The 19419-nt window shown below is 34.4% G+C and overlaps 1 protein-coding gene across 1 annotated transcript; it reads left to right on the forward strand.

Annotated features, from left to right (window-relative positions):
* The first annotated feature begins 181 nt into the window (after window positions 1–181).
* LOC107717691 (lysosome membrane protein 2-like) lies at window positions 182–19130 on the forward strand. The gene is made up of 10 exons (XM_016524526.1): window positions 182–236; window positions 5232–5410; window positions 5603–5788; window positions 6471–6562; window positions 6687–6806; window positions 7517–7695; window positions 7773–7891; window positions 11852–11925; window positions 18069–18120; window positions 18928–19130. Exons 1-10 carry the CDS (start codon window positions 182–184, stop codon window positions 19108–19110), a joined length of 1239 nt encoding a protein of 412 aa, XP_016380012.1. The 3' UTR covers window positions 19111–19130.
* Window positions 19131–19419: the final 289 nt, after the last annotated feature.

Consider the following 19419-nt stretch of genomic DNA (forward strand, 5'->3'; position numbering starts at 1 on the left):
TCGATGTTTTATTTCTCTCTGAGTGCTGCTGCTGACACATGTAAACACTCTCGAGTCCGGTTCAGCTGCTGTGTCTTTGTCCGTCCCTGTCAGAGCCGAACCGAACCGGATCATGCTCCGGTCCTGCTGTGTTTACGGCGCAGGGATCCTCTGCGTTCTGCTGTTAATCGCCGGGATTGCGATGGCTTTGACGCAGGTCTTCCAGAAGCTCATAAACAACACAATAAAAGAGGTCAGTGAGTATGAGTGTGTCGTGTTTTTCATATCATATTTATGTTGTGTTCTTCATATGCTGTGACTGTACATGTGTATTTTGTGTTGTGCTCAGAAAGTGACATCTCATGTTGATTTGTAAGAAATGCAGCAGAGATATTTTTATCATATTATAATATCTTAGTATATTGTTTAATATTTTTTTTTTTTAAGATTTATTTTTGGCATTTTATGCCTTTTTTATTTAGATAGGACAGTAGGTCGACAGGAAGTGAAGTGGGTGAGAGAGAGAGAGAGAGGTTCAATTAATCAAAAATGCAAACTTTTGAAAACGATACCCTTATCTTCACTGTGTAAACCATAGGCGGAGGGTGAACCAACTCCAGGGTAAGGCTAAAAGCAGCCAAATCTATTAAACATAATAAACCCATCTTTTTAGGCAAGAACCAGACATGGGTGCCATGTAGGCTAAAAAAATTTTTTTTTAATGGGACTGAATTTGTATTATGATTATTTTTTTTTTAAGATTTATTTTTGGCATTTTATGCCTTTTTTATTTAGATAGGACAGTAGGTCGACAGGAAGCAAAGTGGGTGAGAGAGAGAGAGAGTGGGATCGGGAAAGGTCCACGAGCCGGGACTCGAACTCGGGACGCCCGAAGCGCAAAAGGCGCTACATGTCGGCATGCTGCCCACGAGGCCATCTGCGCCGACCTGAATTTGTATTTAACGTGATTAATTATTAATAAAATAAAAATGTTAGAAATTGATAAAAACGTTTCGTTTCCACTGTTATTCAAACAGCGAATGAATTATATATAGAAAGTGACATTATCACTAACATTGATCTATCGCGAGTTTAAGCACTTTAAAAAAAACAAAACTACCGTTATAATCACTGAAGCTGTATACACTGTGAAATTAATCTCTTACTTACATTGTACGTACATCTGCGCTTTTTTGTTTATGATGAGAGAATTCGCAAGAGTCCGGAATTCAGTCAGCGAACACGCGCGCACTCAGCAAAACTGATGAGTTTCAACGATGACTCATCTGAACGCCTCTGATTGGCCATTGCATTCCTAAGCTCAACAGAATTGTGTGTGATTGGTTAAAATGCTCAACACTGTAAAACACCTAAAATGAAATACGGTGCAACATGAGCAGATCTTAATTTAATGCCACAATCGACACTGTCTTTTCATATTCACTTTGTTAGCAACAGACGTAATAGATTTAATTTGTTTGTGCAAGGGCATTTTTGTCCAATTTAGTGGCATTTTTGCTGTTGTTGTGTTTGCAGAACGATAATACATCGTGTACACTCACTAAACAAGTGAGAGTGGAGAGATTCGTCCTCACGCGAGCCTATCGCAAGACATCTGGTAGGTGGGGGGGGCACCTGGGGTGGCCAGCCAAATTTCAGGGGGGGCCGGTGCCACCCCTGGCCACCACGTAGACACGCCCCTGACGGTTATTTCATGCACATGCATTTTACATCTTCAGTCTATAGGAATGTGTATGTGCGCAGGCAAAGTGAAATCGCCAACTGCTGGTCTGGCATGAATAATACAGCATTTTTGGTCATTTTCGCGGATTCGTATGAACGTGGATTGTTTTGACAATGTTGTCGTCTGTACATGAAATGTTTCAAAAATGAAAAGGAACGTTTCCATTTTTAGTACGATCATTGTTGTATAAACACACCCTGACATATTTGCCAGTATTTTCAGAGCTTTATCTGTAAAGAGAGAGAGAGGGGGGTGGGATCGGGAAAGGTCCACGAGCCGGGACTCGAACTCGGGACGCCCGGCGCAGGCCATCGGCGCCGACATTGTTTAATATTATTATATCTAACATTATTATTATTATCCTCACATAATTGTATGAACCCTTAATATACACCATGGTATTTACATTGTTTATGGAGTTGCCATGTTCAAAATATTTTTTCTAGCATTATTTTGAAATTTCATGTTAATACAGTTTAAAGTTCATAATATATAATGTTTTATATTAATAGCAATACATGTAATATTATAGTATGTATTATAACGTAATATACAGTAATGTATTTTATTAGAATATCATAATATTATATAAATCATTATTATTATTTTCAACTCGCATAATGTTGTAATAATATGAAACAATAATATACACCATATTTATTCACCATGATATTTACATGAATGTAAAGTTACATTTAAATGATATGATGCTCTTTTGTTGATTTTGATTGCTTCTATTGTCCTCATTTGTAAGTCGCTTTGGATAAATGTGTCTGCTAAATAACTAAATGTAAATAATAATCAGACATATAAGTAGTGTAGTATGTATTATAATATGATGTCTTTTTGTAATATCACATTATAATATTAAATAAATCAAGCATTATTAGTAGTAGTAGTTGTAGTCGTATTTTCATTTTAGATTTAGTTTAGATTAAAGTTTGTTTAAAAGAGTATTGACATATTTAAGCCGCTTTATATATACACTAATATGATGCTATCAACTATGGTATTGAAGTAATATACTATTCATATGGCATATGCTTCTTCAAGGAGAGAAATTACTTAATAATACCATGTCTAGAAAACACTTTTTTTCTTGTTACTGTCATTTGCACAGATTTTTGTACATGTACACATTGAGTAGGATGTGAAATATAAATATATGATATTATGAAGTTTATGGGCTTTTTAATGTGAAATTGCTTCGAGCATAAAACTGCTTCAAAGCCAAAACTGCTTCAAACTTCAAGCTTTTGAAAATTTTAAACGGCTTTTAAAACTGCTTCAAAATTAAAACTACTTTTAAAAACTGTTTCTAACTTAAAACCGCTTCAAACTTCAAGCTTTTAAAACTGCTTCAAACGTCAAGTTTTTAAAACTTAAAACTGCTTTTAAAACTGCTTCAAACTTAAAACTGCTTCAAACTTCAAGCTTGTAGTACTTAAAACTGCTTTTAAAAATGGCTTCTAACATCAAGCTTTTAAAACTGCTTTATGCTTAACACTACTTCAAAACTTCAAGCTTTTTAAACTACATCAAACCACTTTTTGCTGCAGTTTTTTTCTTTCACAAGTCTGACGACACATCAGATGCTCTGTGTTCTTTAAAACCATATTTATTAATCCTGAATCACATGATCTGTTGTTTTAAAATTGATCAGCTCCATGACAATGTAATTTTCAGCTTTTAAAATGGCTTCAAATTTAAAACTGCTTCAAACTTAAAACTGCTTCAAACTTCAAGCTTGTAGTACTTAAAACTGCTTTTAAAAATGGCTTCTAACATCAAGCTTTTAAAACTGCTTTATGCTTAACACTACTTCAAAACTTCAAGCTTTTTAAACTACATCAAACCACTTTTTGCTGCAGTTTTTTTCTTTCACAAGTCTGACGACACATCAGATGCTCTGTGTTCTTTAAAACCATATTTATTAATCCTGAATCACATGATCTGTTGTTTTAAAATTGCTCAGCTCCATGACAATGTAATTTTCAGCTTTTAAAATGGCTTCAAATTTAAAACTGCTTCAAACTTAAAACTGCTTCAAACTTCAAGCTTGTAGTACTTAAAACTGCTTTTAAAAATGGCTTCTAACATCAAGCTTTTAAAACTGCTTTAGACTTAAAACTACTTCAAAACTTCAAGCTTTTTAAACTACATCAAACCACTTTTTGCTGCAGTTTTTTTCTTTCACAAGTCTGACGACACATCAGATGCTCTGTGTTCTTTAAAACCATATTTATTAATCCTGAATCACATGATCTGTTGTTTTAAAATTGCTCAGCTCCATGACAATGTAATTTTCAGCTTTTAAAATGGCTTCAAATTTAAAACTGCTTCAAACTTAAAACTGCTTCAAACTTCAAGCTTGTAGTACTTAAAACTGCTTTTAAAAATGGCTTCTAACATCAAGCTTTTAAAACTGCTTTAGACTTAAAACTACTTCAAAACTTCAAGCTTTTTAAACTACATCAAACCACTTTTTGCTGCAGTTTTTTTCTTTCACAAGTCTGACGACACATCAGATGCTCTGTGTTCTTTAAAACCATATTTATTAATCCTGAATCACATGATCTGTTGTTTTAAAATTGATCAGCTCCATGACAATGTAATTTTCAGCTTTTAAAATGGCTTCAAATTTAAAACTGCTTCAAACTTAAAACTGCTTTTAAAACGGCTTCAAACTTGAAACTGCTTCAAACTAGTGATGTCCGGTTTGCGAACGAATCGTTCGATTTAACCGGTTCTTCTTAGTGAACCGGTTGAACCAGTTCACCAAATCGGACTGAATCGTTTGAAACGGTTCGTGTCTCCAATTTATTTACTTTATATCTTCAAGACTTAAATCCCCGTATACTGTCTGTTACTGTATTTGGGTGCTTAGTTGCAAAACTTAATTGTAAACTTTTCAGATCATGATTATGTTTTAACTGACTGAAGTTATGATTAGTGACTTTATATATTTGAATGTGTATTTTCATCCCGGCCCGGGATGATAGACTTGATATCATTACGTCATCGCGAATGACGTCATTACGTTAGGGCGTAAAAGAACCGATGAACCGTTTTTTTGAACCGGTTCATTGAAACGAACTGTCCGAAAGAACCGGTTCACAGAAAAGAACCGGACTTCCCATCACTACTTCAAACTTCAAGCTTTTAAAACTGTTTAAACTTAAAACTGCTTTCAAAGTTCAAGCGTTTAAAACTGCTTCAAACCTAAAATTGCTTTTAAAACTGATTCAAACTTGAAAATGATTTTAAAACGGCTTCAAACTTAAAACTGCTTTTAAAACTTTGTTGAACTTAAAACTACTTCAAAACTTTAAGCTTTATCAAACTACTTTTTGCTGCAGCTTTCTCTTGCACAAGTTTGATGACACAACAGATGCTCTGTGTTCATTTAAAACACATAACGCTTCAGATTTTAGTATTTATTTGTCCTGAATCACATGATCTGTTATTTTAAAATTGCTCAGCTCCATGACAGTGTTATTTTCATAAGTCAATAAGAGCCACATTTGCGTTTCCTCTTTCAGGGAGTATCGGCCGAAGGAGGAAGTGAAATTTCTGGACAACGGAACCAGAGTGGAGGCTGTTAATCCGAAGACGTACGTGTTTGAGCCCAACATGTCACGCGGATCTGAGGACGACATCGTCCGAACAGTCAACATCCCCGCTGTGGTGAGATTGTGATCTCTGACCTACTAAAACCACAGAGAGATGAGAGCATGTCACGTGCTTAATGGGTGAATCTCGTGAAAGCGTGTCACATTTCACCCTAAAATCTAAATAAAAAAGAAGAAATTATGTTTGCATAAAAAAATGAAATCTGAGATTAGATAATTCACTGTGTATGGGTGTTTTTGACTTCAGACCGTGATGGAGAAAGCCAAAGGTAGATGGTTTGAAGGCTTCGTCAGTGCCTTGATGAAATCAAACAACATCGGTGTGTTTGGGACGTTCAGGGTCGGTGACCTGCTGTGGGGTTACGAAGATCCGCTGCTTAAATTAATCCAAAAATTTATCACAATGGATGACCACTTCGGACTTTTCTATAAGGTTAGTGGCCGTGGTGTTTGCTGTCAATCATCACTATTACTAGTACAAGTTTTATACCTCTAACACTAATTAATAAAGTTCAGTGTGTGCGTCATTGTGAAGTGTTTGTGCTTTAGACAAGAATGACTCAAATCATGTGTTTTGTTTGAGGTTTGTGGCATCAGTCAGTAGCTCTCTCTTTAGCTGATTATTAGGTTCAGCTTCAGAAAAAATAAGTTTTCAATACTTTTATTCATTAAGGATGCATTAAATTGATTCAATGTGACAGTAAAGACATTTACAGTGTTACAAAAGATTTATATTTAAAATAAATGCTGTTCTTTTGAACTTTCTATTCATCTGTGAATCCTGAAAAATGAAATGTATCAGTTTCAACAAAAATATTCAACTGATTTCAACATTGATAATAAACAGAAATGTTTCTTGAGCAAATCAGCATATTAGAATGATTTCTGAAGGAATCAGTTACATTTTAACATGTTTACATAAAAAACTGCTATTTTAAAATGTAGTAATATTTCTGAATTTTTACTGTATTTTTGATCAAATAAAAGCAGCTTTGGTGAACAAAAGAGACTTCAGTGTAACTGTACTTAATATTTGTGTTTCTCCGTGATACACACATCTGTTAATTGTGTTTTTGTACAAGTGTTTCATTCTCATGTCACTGACTGTGTTTCAGAAAAATGGCACCGACGACGGTGATTATATTTTCTTCACGGGGAAGCAGAATTATCAGGACTTTGCTCGTATAGACGAGTGGAACGGACAGAGGTAAAATCAGCAGAAAACTCAGCGTCTCGTTTTATCTCTAGAAGATTTATGAATGGATTTAGAACGAGCTGCACAATCAGCATGTGCTCAGAGTGAATTATGGATTATTTGTTCTGTTTGTCAGTACATTGAACTGGTGGAGTACAGAAGGCTGTAACAGGATCAACGGCACTGACGGAGCATCTTTCCATCCAGTCATCACAAAAACAGAGAAACTCTATATATTCTCCCCTGATCTGTGCAGGTGAGGACGCAGACCACTTAAACACACTGTGACCTAACAGATCTTACAGATCTTCATTTCACTCAATATGATGATGAATATGATGAATATCAACTATTTAAACAATATTTTAGCATATTCACATTCAGTTGCCAAATCATGAATATAAGTATAAACATATTTTATTATTGCAATTTTTATTGTACATTAATAATGGTTTCTGAGTCACTGATTAAAAGTTTAGTTTATGAATTCTGTTATTGATTCAGTATTGATCATATTGGTTCTGAACGTGTGACCTGATGAACTCAGTGCTTATGTGTGAGCAAGCATTTTTCCTAAAAGTGTGTGTTTTTTTTTTTTTATCTATCAGGTCACATACTGTATGTGGGCCAAGCATGTGTGATTCGTCATGCAGCTTTCTGTGGTTGTTTAATTAGGTCTAATTCAGGCCTCCAATCAAGCAAAACTATTCAGCAGTTTACTGAAGTGATTATCAAACATATAAAAACATGTTATAAAAGAAACAGTTCTTTAGCCAAAACCATTTTACAGGGAAATTATAGTCACACAAACAAAGCTGTTAAATCTGAGAAGTAGGTCAAACTGAAACACAAATCTGCTTTTCAGATTTATTGCTTGTTTACTTAAATAAGGAAACAATCACAGTCCTAAATAAAACTGTCTTTCAGTGGAATCAGTGTGTGTTTACTGCATGTTTTTGTTGACAGGTCTATATATGCCCAGTACGAGTCTGACGTGAGCGTACGAGGGGTTCCCGGTTTCCGCTTTGTCCCACCCAGCGAGGTTTTCGCCAATCTTACGATTAACCCGGATAACGCAGGCTTCTGTGTGCCGGCCGGGAACTGTCTCGGCTCCGGCCTCCTCAACGTCAGCGTCTGCAAAGAAGGTCAGTGAGAGTCTGAATGCTGTTTGTCATCGTACAGACGTGGGACGTCCCGCTAACATGTGTGTGTCTCCTCTCAGGTGTGCCCATCATCATGTCCTCCCCTCATTTCTACCAGGCAGATGACAGATTCGTCCAGGATGTGTTCGGGATGAATCCCAACAAGGAGGAGCACGAGACGGTCATTGACGTCAACCCGGTAAGTCTGTATAAACCTGATGAAAAAGTCTGACGAATTGATCAAAAACTGACATTTTTTCTCCTCACTGAAAGCAAAATGCTGCATGGAGCTGCAAAATCACAGCCAGCCAGAATGTGTTTGATGTTTATGGTTTATTCATGCACTTGCATGTTTCCAAGTAGAGAATTCCAACTCACCTTTCAGAAAAGTGCAATATAATCACAGGCAGGTGATGCTTTATTGTGCAGAAATCCTCTCTGTATGACATCATATGAGCATGTGGCACCCAGGATCACATTTATCCAATGTTTGCAGTGATAAAACAGTAAATTATCCTCTCGGTTGATAAACATACACCTTTCGGAACATGCATTTGTTTTATTGTGCGTTATCTTCAAGCATCAGACAACAGTGAGAGATACAAGAATATCCCATGGTGGAGTGTGATTTTAGACCAATGAGATTTAACTGTAGGTGGAGCTACAATCTAAAACAAGCGAAAATAATGTCTCATCATGTGTCACTCGTTGCGGTTGCAGGTTCAGATGAACAACAAAGATTAACATGGAAGTGGAAGTATATATATACAGTGGGTACGGAAAGTATTCAGACCCCCCTAAATTTTTCACTCTTATGATCCATAAAAAAAATTAACTTAAATGATTTTAGCAAATGGCTGCAATATAACAAAGAGTGAAAAATTTAAGGGGGTCTGAATACTTTCCGTACCCACTGTATATATATATTAGTGATTGACACACTTTCCATCAGTCATATCGCCATATGATCCATACGCTATCACATAAAATATTTTCTCTGAATTTTTCATTTAACATTTATGTGAAAATATATAGGTGCCTTTATATTTTAGAAATATTTGTAAACCCAAGTATAGTGTGCATATAATGAGTATAGTGTGCATATAATGAGTATAGTGTGTATATAATGAGCATAGTGTGCATATAATGAGTATAGTGTGTATATAATGAGCATAGTGTGCATACAGTGAGCATAGTGTGTATATAATGAGCATAGTGTGCAAATAATGAGTATAGTGTGTATATAATGAGCATAGTGTGCATATAATGAGCATAGTGGGCATATAATGAGCATAGTGTGCATATAATGAGTATAGTGTGCATATAATGAGCATAATGTGCATATAATGAGTATAGTGTGCATATAATGAGTATAGTGTGCATATAATGAGCATAATGTGCATATAATGAGTATAGTGTGCATATAATGAGCATAATGTGCATGTAATGTGTATAGTGTGCATATAATGAGCATAGTGTTCATATAATGAGTATAGTGTGCATATAATGAGCATAGTGTGCATGTAATGAGTATAGTGTGCATATAATGAGCATAGTGTGCATATAATGTGTATAGTGTGCATATAATGAGCATAGTGTGCATATAATGAGTATAGTGTGCATATAATGAGCAAAATGTGCATGTAATGTGTATAGTGTGCATCTAATGAGTATAAACAATGAGTATAGTGTATATGAGTATAGTGTGCATATGAGTAAAGCATGTCTACGAGTATAGTGTGCAAAAAAGTATAGCATGCAATTGATGCAAATAATATGTATGCATGTAAATAATAAGTATAGTGTATAGTGTGCATATGAGTATAGCATGTATAGAATGAGTATAGAGTGTAGCTTTTAAATATATAGTGTGTATATAATGAGTATACATGTAAATAATAAGTATAGTGTATACGAGTATAGTGTGCTTATGAGTATAGCATGTAGCTTTTATATATATAATATGTATATAATGAGTATAGTTTGAATATATATAATGAGTGTAGCATTTATATATAGAGTATAGTGTGTGTGTAATGAGTGTAGCATGTATATATAGTGTGTATATAATGAGTATAGTGTGTATCTGTGTGTATGAGTATGGCGTGCATATGAGTAGTATACATGTAAATAATGTGTATAATGTAAATTAGTATAGTGTATATGAGTATAGTGTGTATGTAATGTTTATAGAGTACATATGAGTATAGTATGTATATAATAAGTATAGCATGTATACAATAAATATAGTGTGTGTATATAATGAGTATGTAGTGTAGATAATGTATACAGTATGTGTTTATCTGCACTGCCATAAGAGGGCGTCATCACACCACACTCAGGCTTCAGGCCTACAATACTAATGAGACACAGATTCAGTTTCATTCTAAAAGATTTCTGACTGATAGCATTGCTACAGATCCAGAGCGAGTGAATGAATGAATAACAGCATCTGTATTTCATTATTTACTGACAGAACAAACACACATTTTACGCTTGTGTCTGAGTCACTCTCTGATAAAGCAGGTGATGTCAGGATGATGTTATCTGATTTCCCAGCTAGTCCAGACGAGTCCCACTTCCCAGCAGGTAGTTAGTAATTAAACCAGTGGCTGTTTTGGTTTTTTTGTGTCGTGGGAGTTTGTTTAGTTTACAGTCAGAGTTTCTACAAACCCATTTGTACAAAAGACTTTAGACATTCAATAAAACAAAATTACAGGAGCACTAGATTCTTCCAGGAGCATGTTAAATAACTGCACATGTGTGTTTGATAAGTGCTTTTGCTGCAGGTTTGGGATCTCCACGGATCAGCAGGATAAAGTGCACTATGTGTGTGTTTTATGGTGTTTGTATAGGTTCACTTGGAACAGGTTCAGGTGCTCCTTCTACCCTATAAAACTGTGCTACAGTAACCGTATCAGATGGTAATACCACCACGTACCATGGTACTGAATTATATATATATACTGTTATTTTATTTGATTTCTACTGAAGGATAGAGTCAAGACTTTTGTTATGTGCACGTGACGGGAATCTCTTCTATTGCTGGGAATGTGTGTGTCGCTTTATGAAATGTTTTCTCATATCAGTTCCCATCATGCCTTTGGCACACAGCACATAGGCAAATTCCCACCTATAAACGTTTTTGCGTTTGAGCGTTAAATGGGTCGCAGATGTGCTGTAAGATGCATACACGCGCACACACACACTCCATATCATCTAAAATGTTTGAAAACCCCTGATTTGACTGGTACTTAATAGTGTAGTTGTAGTGTGTATATGAGTATAGTGTGCATAGCATATGACAAGTATAATGTGCATTTAAGAAGTAAAGTGTGCATATGATGAGTATTATGGGCATATAATGAGTATATACTATAGTGTGCATATAAGGAGTATTGAGTGCATATAGTGTGCATTTAAGGAGTATAATGTGCATATAATGAGTATAGTGTGTGTTGATTATAATGTGCATATAATGATAGTGTGCATAACATACAAAACTACCAAATTTTGCTATAAGTTTGATCGCAACATATAATCATTGCAGTTAATAGTGTTCACTGTCTGTGTGATTACATGACATTAACTAACTGCAGGATATTTACTGTACATTTCTGCCATATGGACATCAACTTGAGATAGTCACCACTGATAAGCTACTACTAAATATAATGTAGAAACTTAAATTTTCTGTAAAGCTGCTTTGCAACGATTTGCATCGTGATATATAATGTATATAATATATGTATATATAATGAATATGGTGTGCATATAAGGAGTATAGAATGCATATAGTGTGCATTTAAGGAGTATAGTATGCATATAATGAGTATAATGTACATATAATTAGCATAGTGTGTATATAATGATTATAAAGTGCATATATTGTGCATATAATGTAAAGTATATTCATACATTTTTTGTTAGTTATTATTTTAAAATTCTTTATTTGTTTAACATTTTAGTGTCTTATTTATATGTTTTTATTGAAAATGTATTTATTTTAATTTTACATTTATGATCTAATTTATTATTAGCTTTTCATCATCTCACAAACCCCCAGGGATTTGTGAGAAGCCGGTATTGAGTAATATTAACCAATAGTCAGATTTATTAGGGAATCTGATGTTGATTTTGTGTGTGTTTGTGTTCTCAGCTCACTGGAATGTTGCTTCGGGGTGCGAAGCGTGTTCAGGTGAACGTCTACCTGCATCAGATCCAGGGATTCAGGTGAGGATGAGTCTGTCGGTGACCCGAGTTAGTTTAGCATGGACTGCTGACATTTCCTTCAAAAAAATAGAGAAATCTAGAAATACTGTCTACACACACCTCTGTGTGACATAAAAATAAATCCAAGATAAATCTTGTCTGATCTTTTTCGTATAGTGTGCATATAATGAGCATAGTGTGCATATAATGAGTATAGTGTGCATATAATGAGTATAGTGTGCATATAATGAGCATAATGTGCATGTAATGTGTATAGTGTGCATATAATGAGCATAATGTGCATGTAATGTGTATAGTGTGCATATAATGAGCATAATGTGCATGTAATGTGTATAGTGTGCATATAATGAGCATAATGTGCATGTAATGTGTATAGTGTGCATATAATGAGCATAGTGTGCATATAATGTGTATAGTGTGCATATAATGAGCATAGTGTGCATGTAATGAGTATAGTGTGCATATAATGAGCATAGTGTGCATATAATGTGTATAGTGTGCATATAATGAGCATAGTGTGCATATAATGAGTATAGTGTGCATATAATGAGCAAAATGTGCATGTAATGTGTATAGTGTGCATCTAATGAGTATAAACAATGAGTATAGTGTATATGAGTATAGTGTGCATATGAGTAAAGCATGTCTACGAGTATAGTGTGCAAAAAAGTATAGCATGCAATTGATGCAAATAATATGTATGCATGTAAATAATAAGTATAGTGTATAGTGTGCATATGAGTATAGCATGTATAGAATGAGTATAGAGTGTAGCTTTTAAATATATAGTGTGTATATAATGAGTATACATGTAAATAATAAGTATAGTGTATACGAGTATAGTGTGCTTATGAGTATAGCATGTAGCTTTTATATATATAATATGTATATAATGAGTATAGTTTGAATATATATAATGAGTGTAGCATTTATATATAGAGTATAGTGTGTGTGTAATGAGTGTAGCATGTATATATAGTGTGTATATAATGAGTATAGTGTGTATCTGTGTGTATGAGTATGGCGTGCATATGAGTAGTATACATGTAAATAATGTGTATAATGTAAATTAGTATAGTGTATATGAGTATAGTGTGTATGTAATGTTTATAGAGTACATATGAGTATAGTATGTATATAATAAGTATAGCATGTATACAATAAATATAGTGTGTGTATATAATGAGTATGTAGTGTAGATAATGTATACAGTATGTGTTTATCTGCACTGCCATAAGAGGGCGTCATCACACCACACTCAGGCTTCAGGCCTACAATACTAATGAGACACAGATTCAGTTTCATTCTAAAAGATTTCTGACTGATAGCATTGCTACAGATCCAGAGCGAGTGAATGAATGAATAACAGCATCTGTATTTCATTATTTACTGACAGAACAAACACACATTTTACGCTTGTGTCTGAGTCACTCTCTGATAAAGCAGGTGATGTCAGGATGATGTTATCTGATTTCCCAGCTAGTCCAGACGAGTCCCACTTCCCAGCAGGTAGTTAGTAATTAAACCAGTGGCTGTTTTGGTTTTTTTGTGTCGTGGGAGTTTGTTTAGTTTACAGTCAGAGTTTCTACAAACCCATTTGTACAAAAGACTTTAGACATTCAATAAAACAAAATTACAGGAGCACTAGATTCTTCCAGGAGCATGTTAAATAACTGCACATGTGTGTTTGATAAGTGCTTTTGCTGCAGGTTTGGGATCTCCACGGATCAGCAGGATAAAGTGCACTATGTGTTTCATTATTTACTGACAGAACAAACACACATTTTACGCTTGTGTCTGAGTCACTCTCTGATAAAGCAGATGATGTTAGGATGATGTTATCTGATTTCCCAGCTAGTCCAGACGAGTCCCACTTCCCAGCAGGTAGTTAGTAATTAAACCAGTGGCTGTTTTGGTTTTTTTGTGTCGTGGGAGTTTGTTTAGTTTACAGTCAGAGTTTCTACAAACCCATTTGTACAAAAGACTTTAGACATTCAATAAAACAAAATTACAGGAGCACTAGATTCTTCCAGGAGCATGTTAAATAACTGCACATGTGTGTTTGATAAGTGCTTTTGCTGCAGGTTTGGGATCTCCACGGATCAGCAGGATAAAGTGCACTATGTGTGTGTTTTATGGTGTTTGTATAGGTTCACTTGGAACAGGTTCAGGTGCTCCTTCTACCCTATAAAACTGTGCTACAGTAACCGTATCAGATGGTAATACCACCACGTACCATGGTACTGAATTATATATATATACTGTTATTTTATTTTATTTCTACTGAAGGATAGAGTCAAGACTTTTGTTATGTGCACGTGACGGGAATCTCTTCTATTGCTGGGAATGTGTGTGTCGCTTTATGAAATGTTTTCTCATATCAGTTCCCATCATGCCTTTGGCACACAGCACATAGGCAAATTCCCACCTATAAACGTTTTTGCGTTTGAGCGTTAAATGGGTCGCAGATGTGCTGTAAGATGCATACACGCGCACACACACACTCCATATCATCTAAAATGTTTGAAAACCCCTGATTTGACTGGTACTTAATAGTGTAGTTGTAGTGTGTATATGAGTATAGTGTGCATAGCATATGACAAGTATAATGTGCATTTAAGAAGTAAAGTGTGCATATGATGAGTATTATGGGCATATAATGAGTATATACTATAGTGTGCATATAAGGAGTATTGAGTGCATATAGTGTGCATTTAAGGAGTATAATGTGCATATAATGAGTATAGTGTGTGTTGATTATAATGTGCATATAATGATAGTGTGCATAACATACAAAACTACCAAATTTTGCTATAAGTTTGATCGCAACATATAATCATTGCAGTTAATAGTGTTCACTGTCTGTGTGATTACATGACATTAACTAACTGCAGGATATTTACTGTACATTTCTGCCATATGGACATCAACTTGAGATAGTCACCACTGATAAGCTACTACTAAATATAATGTAGAAACTTAAATTTTCTGTAAAGCTGCTTTGCAACGATTTGCATCGTGATATATAATGTATATAATATATGTATATATAATGAATATGGTGTGCATATAAGGAGTATAGAATGCATATAGTGTGCATTTAAGGAGTATAGTATGCATATAATGAGTATAATGTACATATAATTAGCATAGTGTGTATATAATGATTATAAAGTGCATATATTGTGCATATAATGAGTATATTAATCAATTTTTTGTTAGTTATTATTTTAAAATTATTTATTTGTTTAACATTTTAGTGTCTTATTTATATGTTTTTATTGAAATTTTACATTTATGATCTAATTTATTATTAGCCTTTCATCATCTCACAAGCCCCCGGGGATTTGTGAGAAGCCAGTATTGAGTAATATTAACCAATAGTCAGATTTATTAGGGAATCTGATGTTGATTTTGTGTGTGTTTGTGTTCTCAGCTCACTGGAATGTTGCTTCGGGGTGCGAAGCGTGTACAGGTGAACGTCTACCTGCATCAGATCCAGGGATTCAGGTGAGGATGAGTCTCTCGGTGACCCGAGTTAGTTTAGCATGGACTGCTGACATTTCCTTCAAAAAAATAGAGAAATCTAGAAATAGTGTCTACACACACCTCTGTGTGACATAAAAATAAATCCAAGATAAATCTTGTCTGATCTTTTTCACCTTTAATACGATATTAAAACCAATAAAATTCAAGAAAAAAATATTGTTTTATATTTTATATTGCTTTATATTTTATGTTTCTATTTGTGCTGTCAAATGATTAATCGCGATTAATCGCATTAAAAATAAAAGTTTTTGTTTATATAATATATATGTGTATACTGTGTATATTTATTATGTACATATAAATACACACACATGCATGTATATTTTTAAGAAAAATATGTTATGTTTATATATTAAATATATTTATATATGATATATATATACTGTATGTGTGTGTATTTATATATGCATAACAAATATACACAGTACACATACATGTATTACGTAAACAAAAACTTTTATTTTGGATGCGATTAATCGCGATTAATCGTTTGACAGCACTAGTTTCTATATTATATTTTTCCATAAAAGTTTTTTTTATTGTTTGTTACATGAATTGTGTTGGTTTCAAAATTGCATTACAGGTGGAAAAATATCTGCCACGGTTTACATTTTTTATTTCTCCAAAACCTGTTATTTTTATAGCCACTATATGCACATAGTTTGTGGTGTCATTTGCATGTTTATAGTTTAATATAGTACAGTTTGAACACGTTTTAGCATTTGTGTTTTTCTGTTGACTTACCAGAAATGTCATTTCACCTTCTTTAACTTGTTGTTCTCCAGTTAATTAGTTTTGATGCATTTAATTTGATTGATACTCTTTCACTGTCAAATGCTGAAAGTTTGATGTTATAATGTAAAATTGACCACAGATGGATTATTTTAATCTGTAACTCCAGAACAACTTCTGATTGAGTAAGGTGTGTTAGGGTTACATGAGCTCATTACATAAGTCTCTCCTGAACCATGACCTGAAGTAGGTCATCCAGCTGTAATGATTGACAGCTGCGTGTTGGAGTTATTTTAGGACGTGAAGCGAGAGGATCGGTTTCCGAGTCTGTTTGGGGGTCAAGTGGTCCAATGACGCGAACGAAGACCCGACGCTGCCAAACGTCCCACTTGAGCCGACAGCTCGTTGGCTTGGTTTTGAAATGCGATCTATCTGAGAGCACAGATAAATCCTGTGAATGAATGGAGTGTGAATGGAAAACATCTCTCCTCGCCTAGAATTATCAGTGTGACACACAGGCCTGAGCTGACTTCCCACAGTCCCATTCATCTGATAGTGTGTGTCTGAGAGGCTTTTACTTGAAGAGATGTATGTGTGTGTGTCCATTTGCATTCGTCTCAATCCATGCTGATTGGTCTAAACAAGCAGTGTTATTTTAGCATACTGTTAGAGTTTTAGTTAATATTTTATTTTGTAAATTTGTAATTTTGTTGTGTGTTTTTGTCATTTTTATTAGATTTTGTTTTTAAAAATATATATATTTTAGGGATGTGCATCTCCATAACTGAGGCCGATGCGATATGCATTTAAATGCACAGCCAACGATACGATACATGAAGGATACATATGAAGCAGCTACCGATGTGATGTGAAATGATTCACCCCTGTTACGATGCAGTGCGATTCGATTTCGATTCGATTCAACACCATGCAATTCAATGCGATAGAAAAAAATAAGCTATGCAATTCAATATGGTACAGATAGTTGGCTTTTATTTCTTTGGTTCAGATAGACAGCCATGTTCATCTATATTCTATGTGACTCTCAGGACTCGCCTCGGTCTCTGTAGTGTTGTGATACGTCACGGTATCGGTGATGAGAGAACGTGCTTGAGAAACAGCTTATAGAGAGGAGAAATCAATCTACATATAAAACATTGATCACAAATTATAGATCACTTTCTAAATAATAAAAGTATAGCACATCTACTAATAATTATACATAAATAAATCAGTTTTTACCGATGCAGATATGTTAGAAACAATGCATTGTGATACAAATGGCAACTTGTATCCGATGCACACTTGTTTAAATCGATGTATCCCATCGTTAACTTTTATCCTGATGCACCGATGCGAATTAGTGAAGCTTTCCATCCCTAATCTATATAGTTTATTTTTATTTATTAATTTTAATTTTAGTTTATTTAGTTTTGCACTAGTTATTTTTGTAATTCAAGTTAAACTTAACAAAAATAAGAATATATATACAAGTATGTATATATATATATATATATATATATTCAAACCTCTGTTGATGGGACTAAATCCATGGGTGTTGATGGGTGTTATTATATATTATAATTTTAGTTAATATTTAGTTCATATTTTTTTTCTGGTTTCACTTTAATTTTAGTTAAAGTTTTAGTAATTTTGTTTTTATTTTAATTTTTATATATATAGTTTATTTTATTTTATTTGTTTTAGTTATTTTAGTACTTTTAGTACTTAAGCTTAATGAAAATTATTGTTTTTTTTTTCCAGATTTTCTTTTCTTTCAAGTAACTAAAATCTTCTATAATAAGCCTGCTCAAAACATCTTCACATACCATCAAAATCATATTTTCTTTTTTGTTTTGCAGTCAAACTGGCAAGATCCGGATGCTGGTGTTTCCAGTGATGTACCTTAATGAGGTAAATTTTTAGAAAATCATCATCTGTATTTTTCTACAAGGCTTTTATAGCATGTCAAGTTTGTCTACGTGTCAGAACATGTGTTCCTGTCCAGTTCAAATAGATAAACTCAAATAGTTGCAATGTCAAGGTCATGGGCTCACTTCCCAGAAAAATGACTGAAAAACGTCACTTTCACTTTTTTTCACTCTCACATAAAGCCACAAATATCATATAGCAAACCTCAACTGCTGGATTGTTTATATATCGTCACAAAATTCAACTCTGTTATCATCCAGATCTAACTTGCTAAAGGCAACTGTAAGGCATGAAGATAATAAGATATTATAAACATGAATATCATGATTTTCTGTGAAGCTGCAGTCCCGACGGGTCAAGCGCTTCTGTCTTGACTTTTTCATCACATGTGTATTGTTGCTTTGTTGAGATGCAAAATCAGGTGAAAAGTGCAACAGATAAAGCGTCCAAACACGATGCAAAATGTATATTAACCTTTGAACGACACAAGGCATGAAAGAGTAAATGAAGCAGAGAGAGATGTGGTTGCATCAGCTTGACTCATGTTTAAAAATAAAGAGATAAACCAGTCTCAGCATTAGAGGATTAGATGATTTTTTTTTTTCTGGATAAAAGTGCACTAAATGAAAAAGATCATAGTTCTGTCGAATGAGATCTTAACTCTAAAGCAGTTATTTTGAGTTCACATTATCAGACAGAACAACAAAGCGCCTGAGCAGGAAATATGAAAGTGTTTTTCTTCATTTCTGTCTCTTCTTATCTTCTAAACGCTTCCATCCTGTTTTCCAGAGCGTCCTTATTGACGAGGAATCTGCCAAGAAGCTGTATGCGGTTGTTACCGAGGCTAATGTGATCGTCAACATCCCCTTCATAGTGATCAGTGTAGGCATCTTACTGGGCGTCATCTTCATCGTGTTCATGTGCCGACAGCAGACGCCAGCGGTGAGGCTCACACATCACTTCCTTCACTAAAACGTCTGATGGATGATTAAGGGAATTTGGCCTTTGTGTTCCTCATATTTATAATCCTGTGGAACAGGAAGCCATGGCTGGACAATTTCACGCTCCTAGTCACCCTGGTGTGCTATAAAAAATGTAAATATATACTTCAGAGATATTTTACTCATAAGAATTTCTAGGGGTGCCAGTAATTGTGGCCAACATGCATTGGAGAAAAACATTTATTTCATAATGAGATTTTCCCCCCACTTTCAATTGTTTTACTTACATTTAGTCATTTAGCAGACGCTTTTATCCAAAGCGACTTACAAATGAGGACAA

The sequence above is a fragment of the Sinocyclocheilus rhinocerous genome, unplaced genomic scaffold, assembly GCF_001515625.1.
Source record: "Sinocyclocheilus rhinocerous isolate Xijiao unplaced genomic scaffold, SAMN03320098_v1.1 scaffold3043, whole genome shotgun sequence".
Taxonomy (NCBI): domain Eukaryota; kingdom Metazoa; phylum Chordata; class Actinopteri; order Cypriniformes; family Cyprinidae; genus Sinocyclocheilus; species Sinocyclocheilus rhinocerous.

What these genes read in the sequence shown, in the direction of transcription:
- LOC107717691 (XM_016524526.1), top strand. Translation starts at nt 182, where the DNA reads ATGGCTTTGACGCAGGTCTTCCAGAAGCTCATAAACAACACAATAAAA. An exon ending in CAGTCAACATCCCCGCTGTG is followed by an intron (nt 5,411 to 5,602) that starts GTGAGATTGTGA and finishes TTTTGACTTCAG; the next exon opens with ACCGTGATGGAGAAAGCCAA. An exon ending in GACGAGTGGAACGGACAGAG is followed by an intron (nt 6,563 to 6,686) that starts GTAAAATCAGCA and finishes TCTGTTTGTCAG; the next exon opens with TACATTGAACTGGTGGAGTA.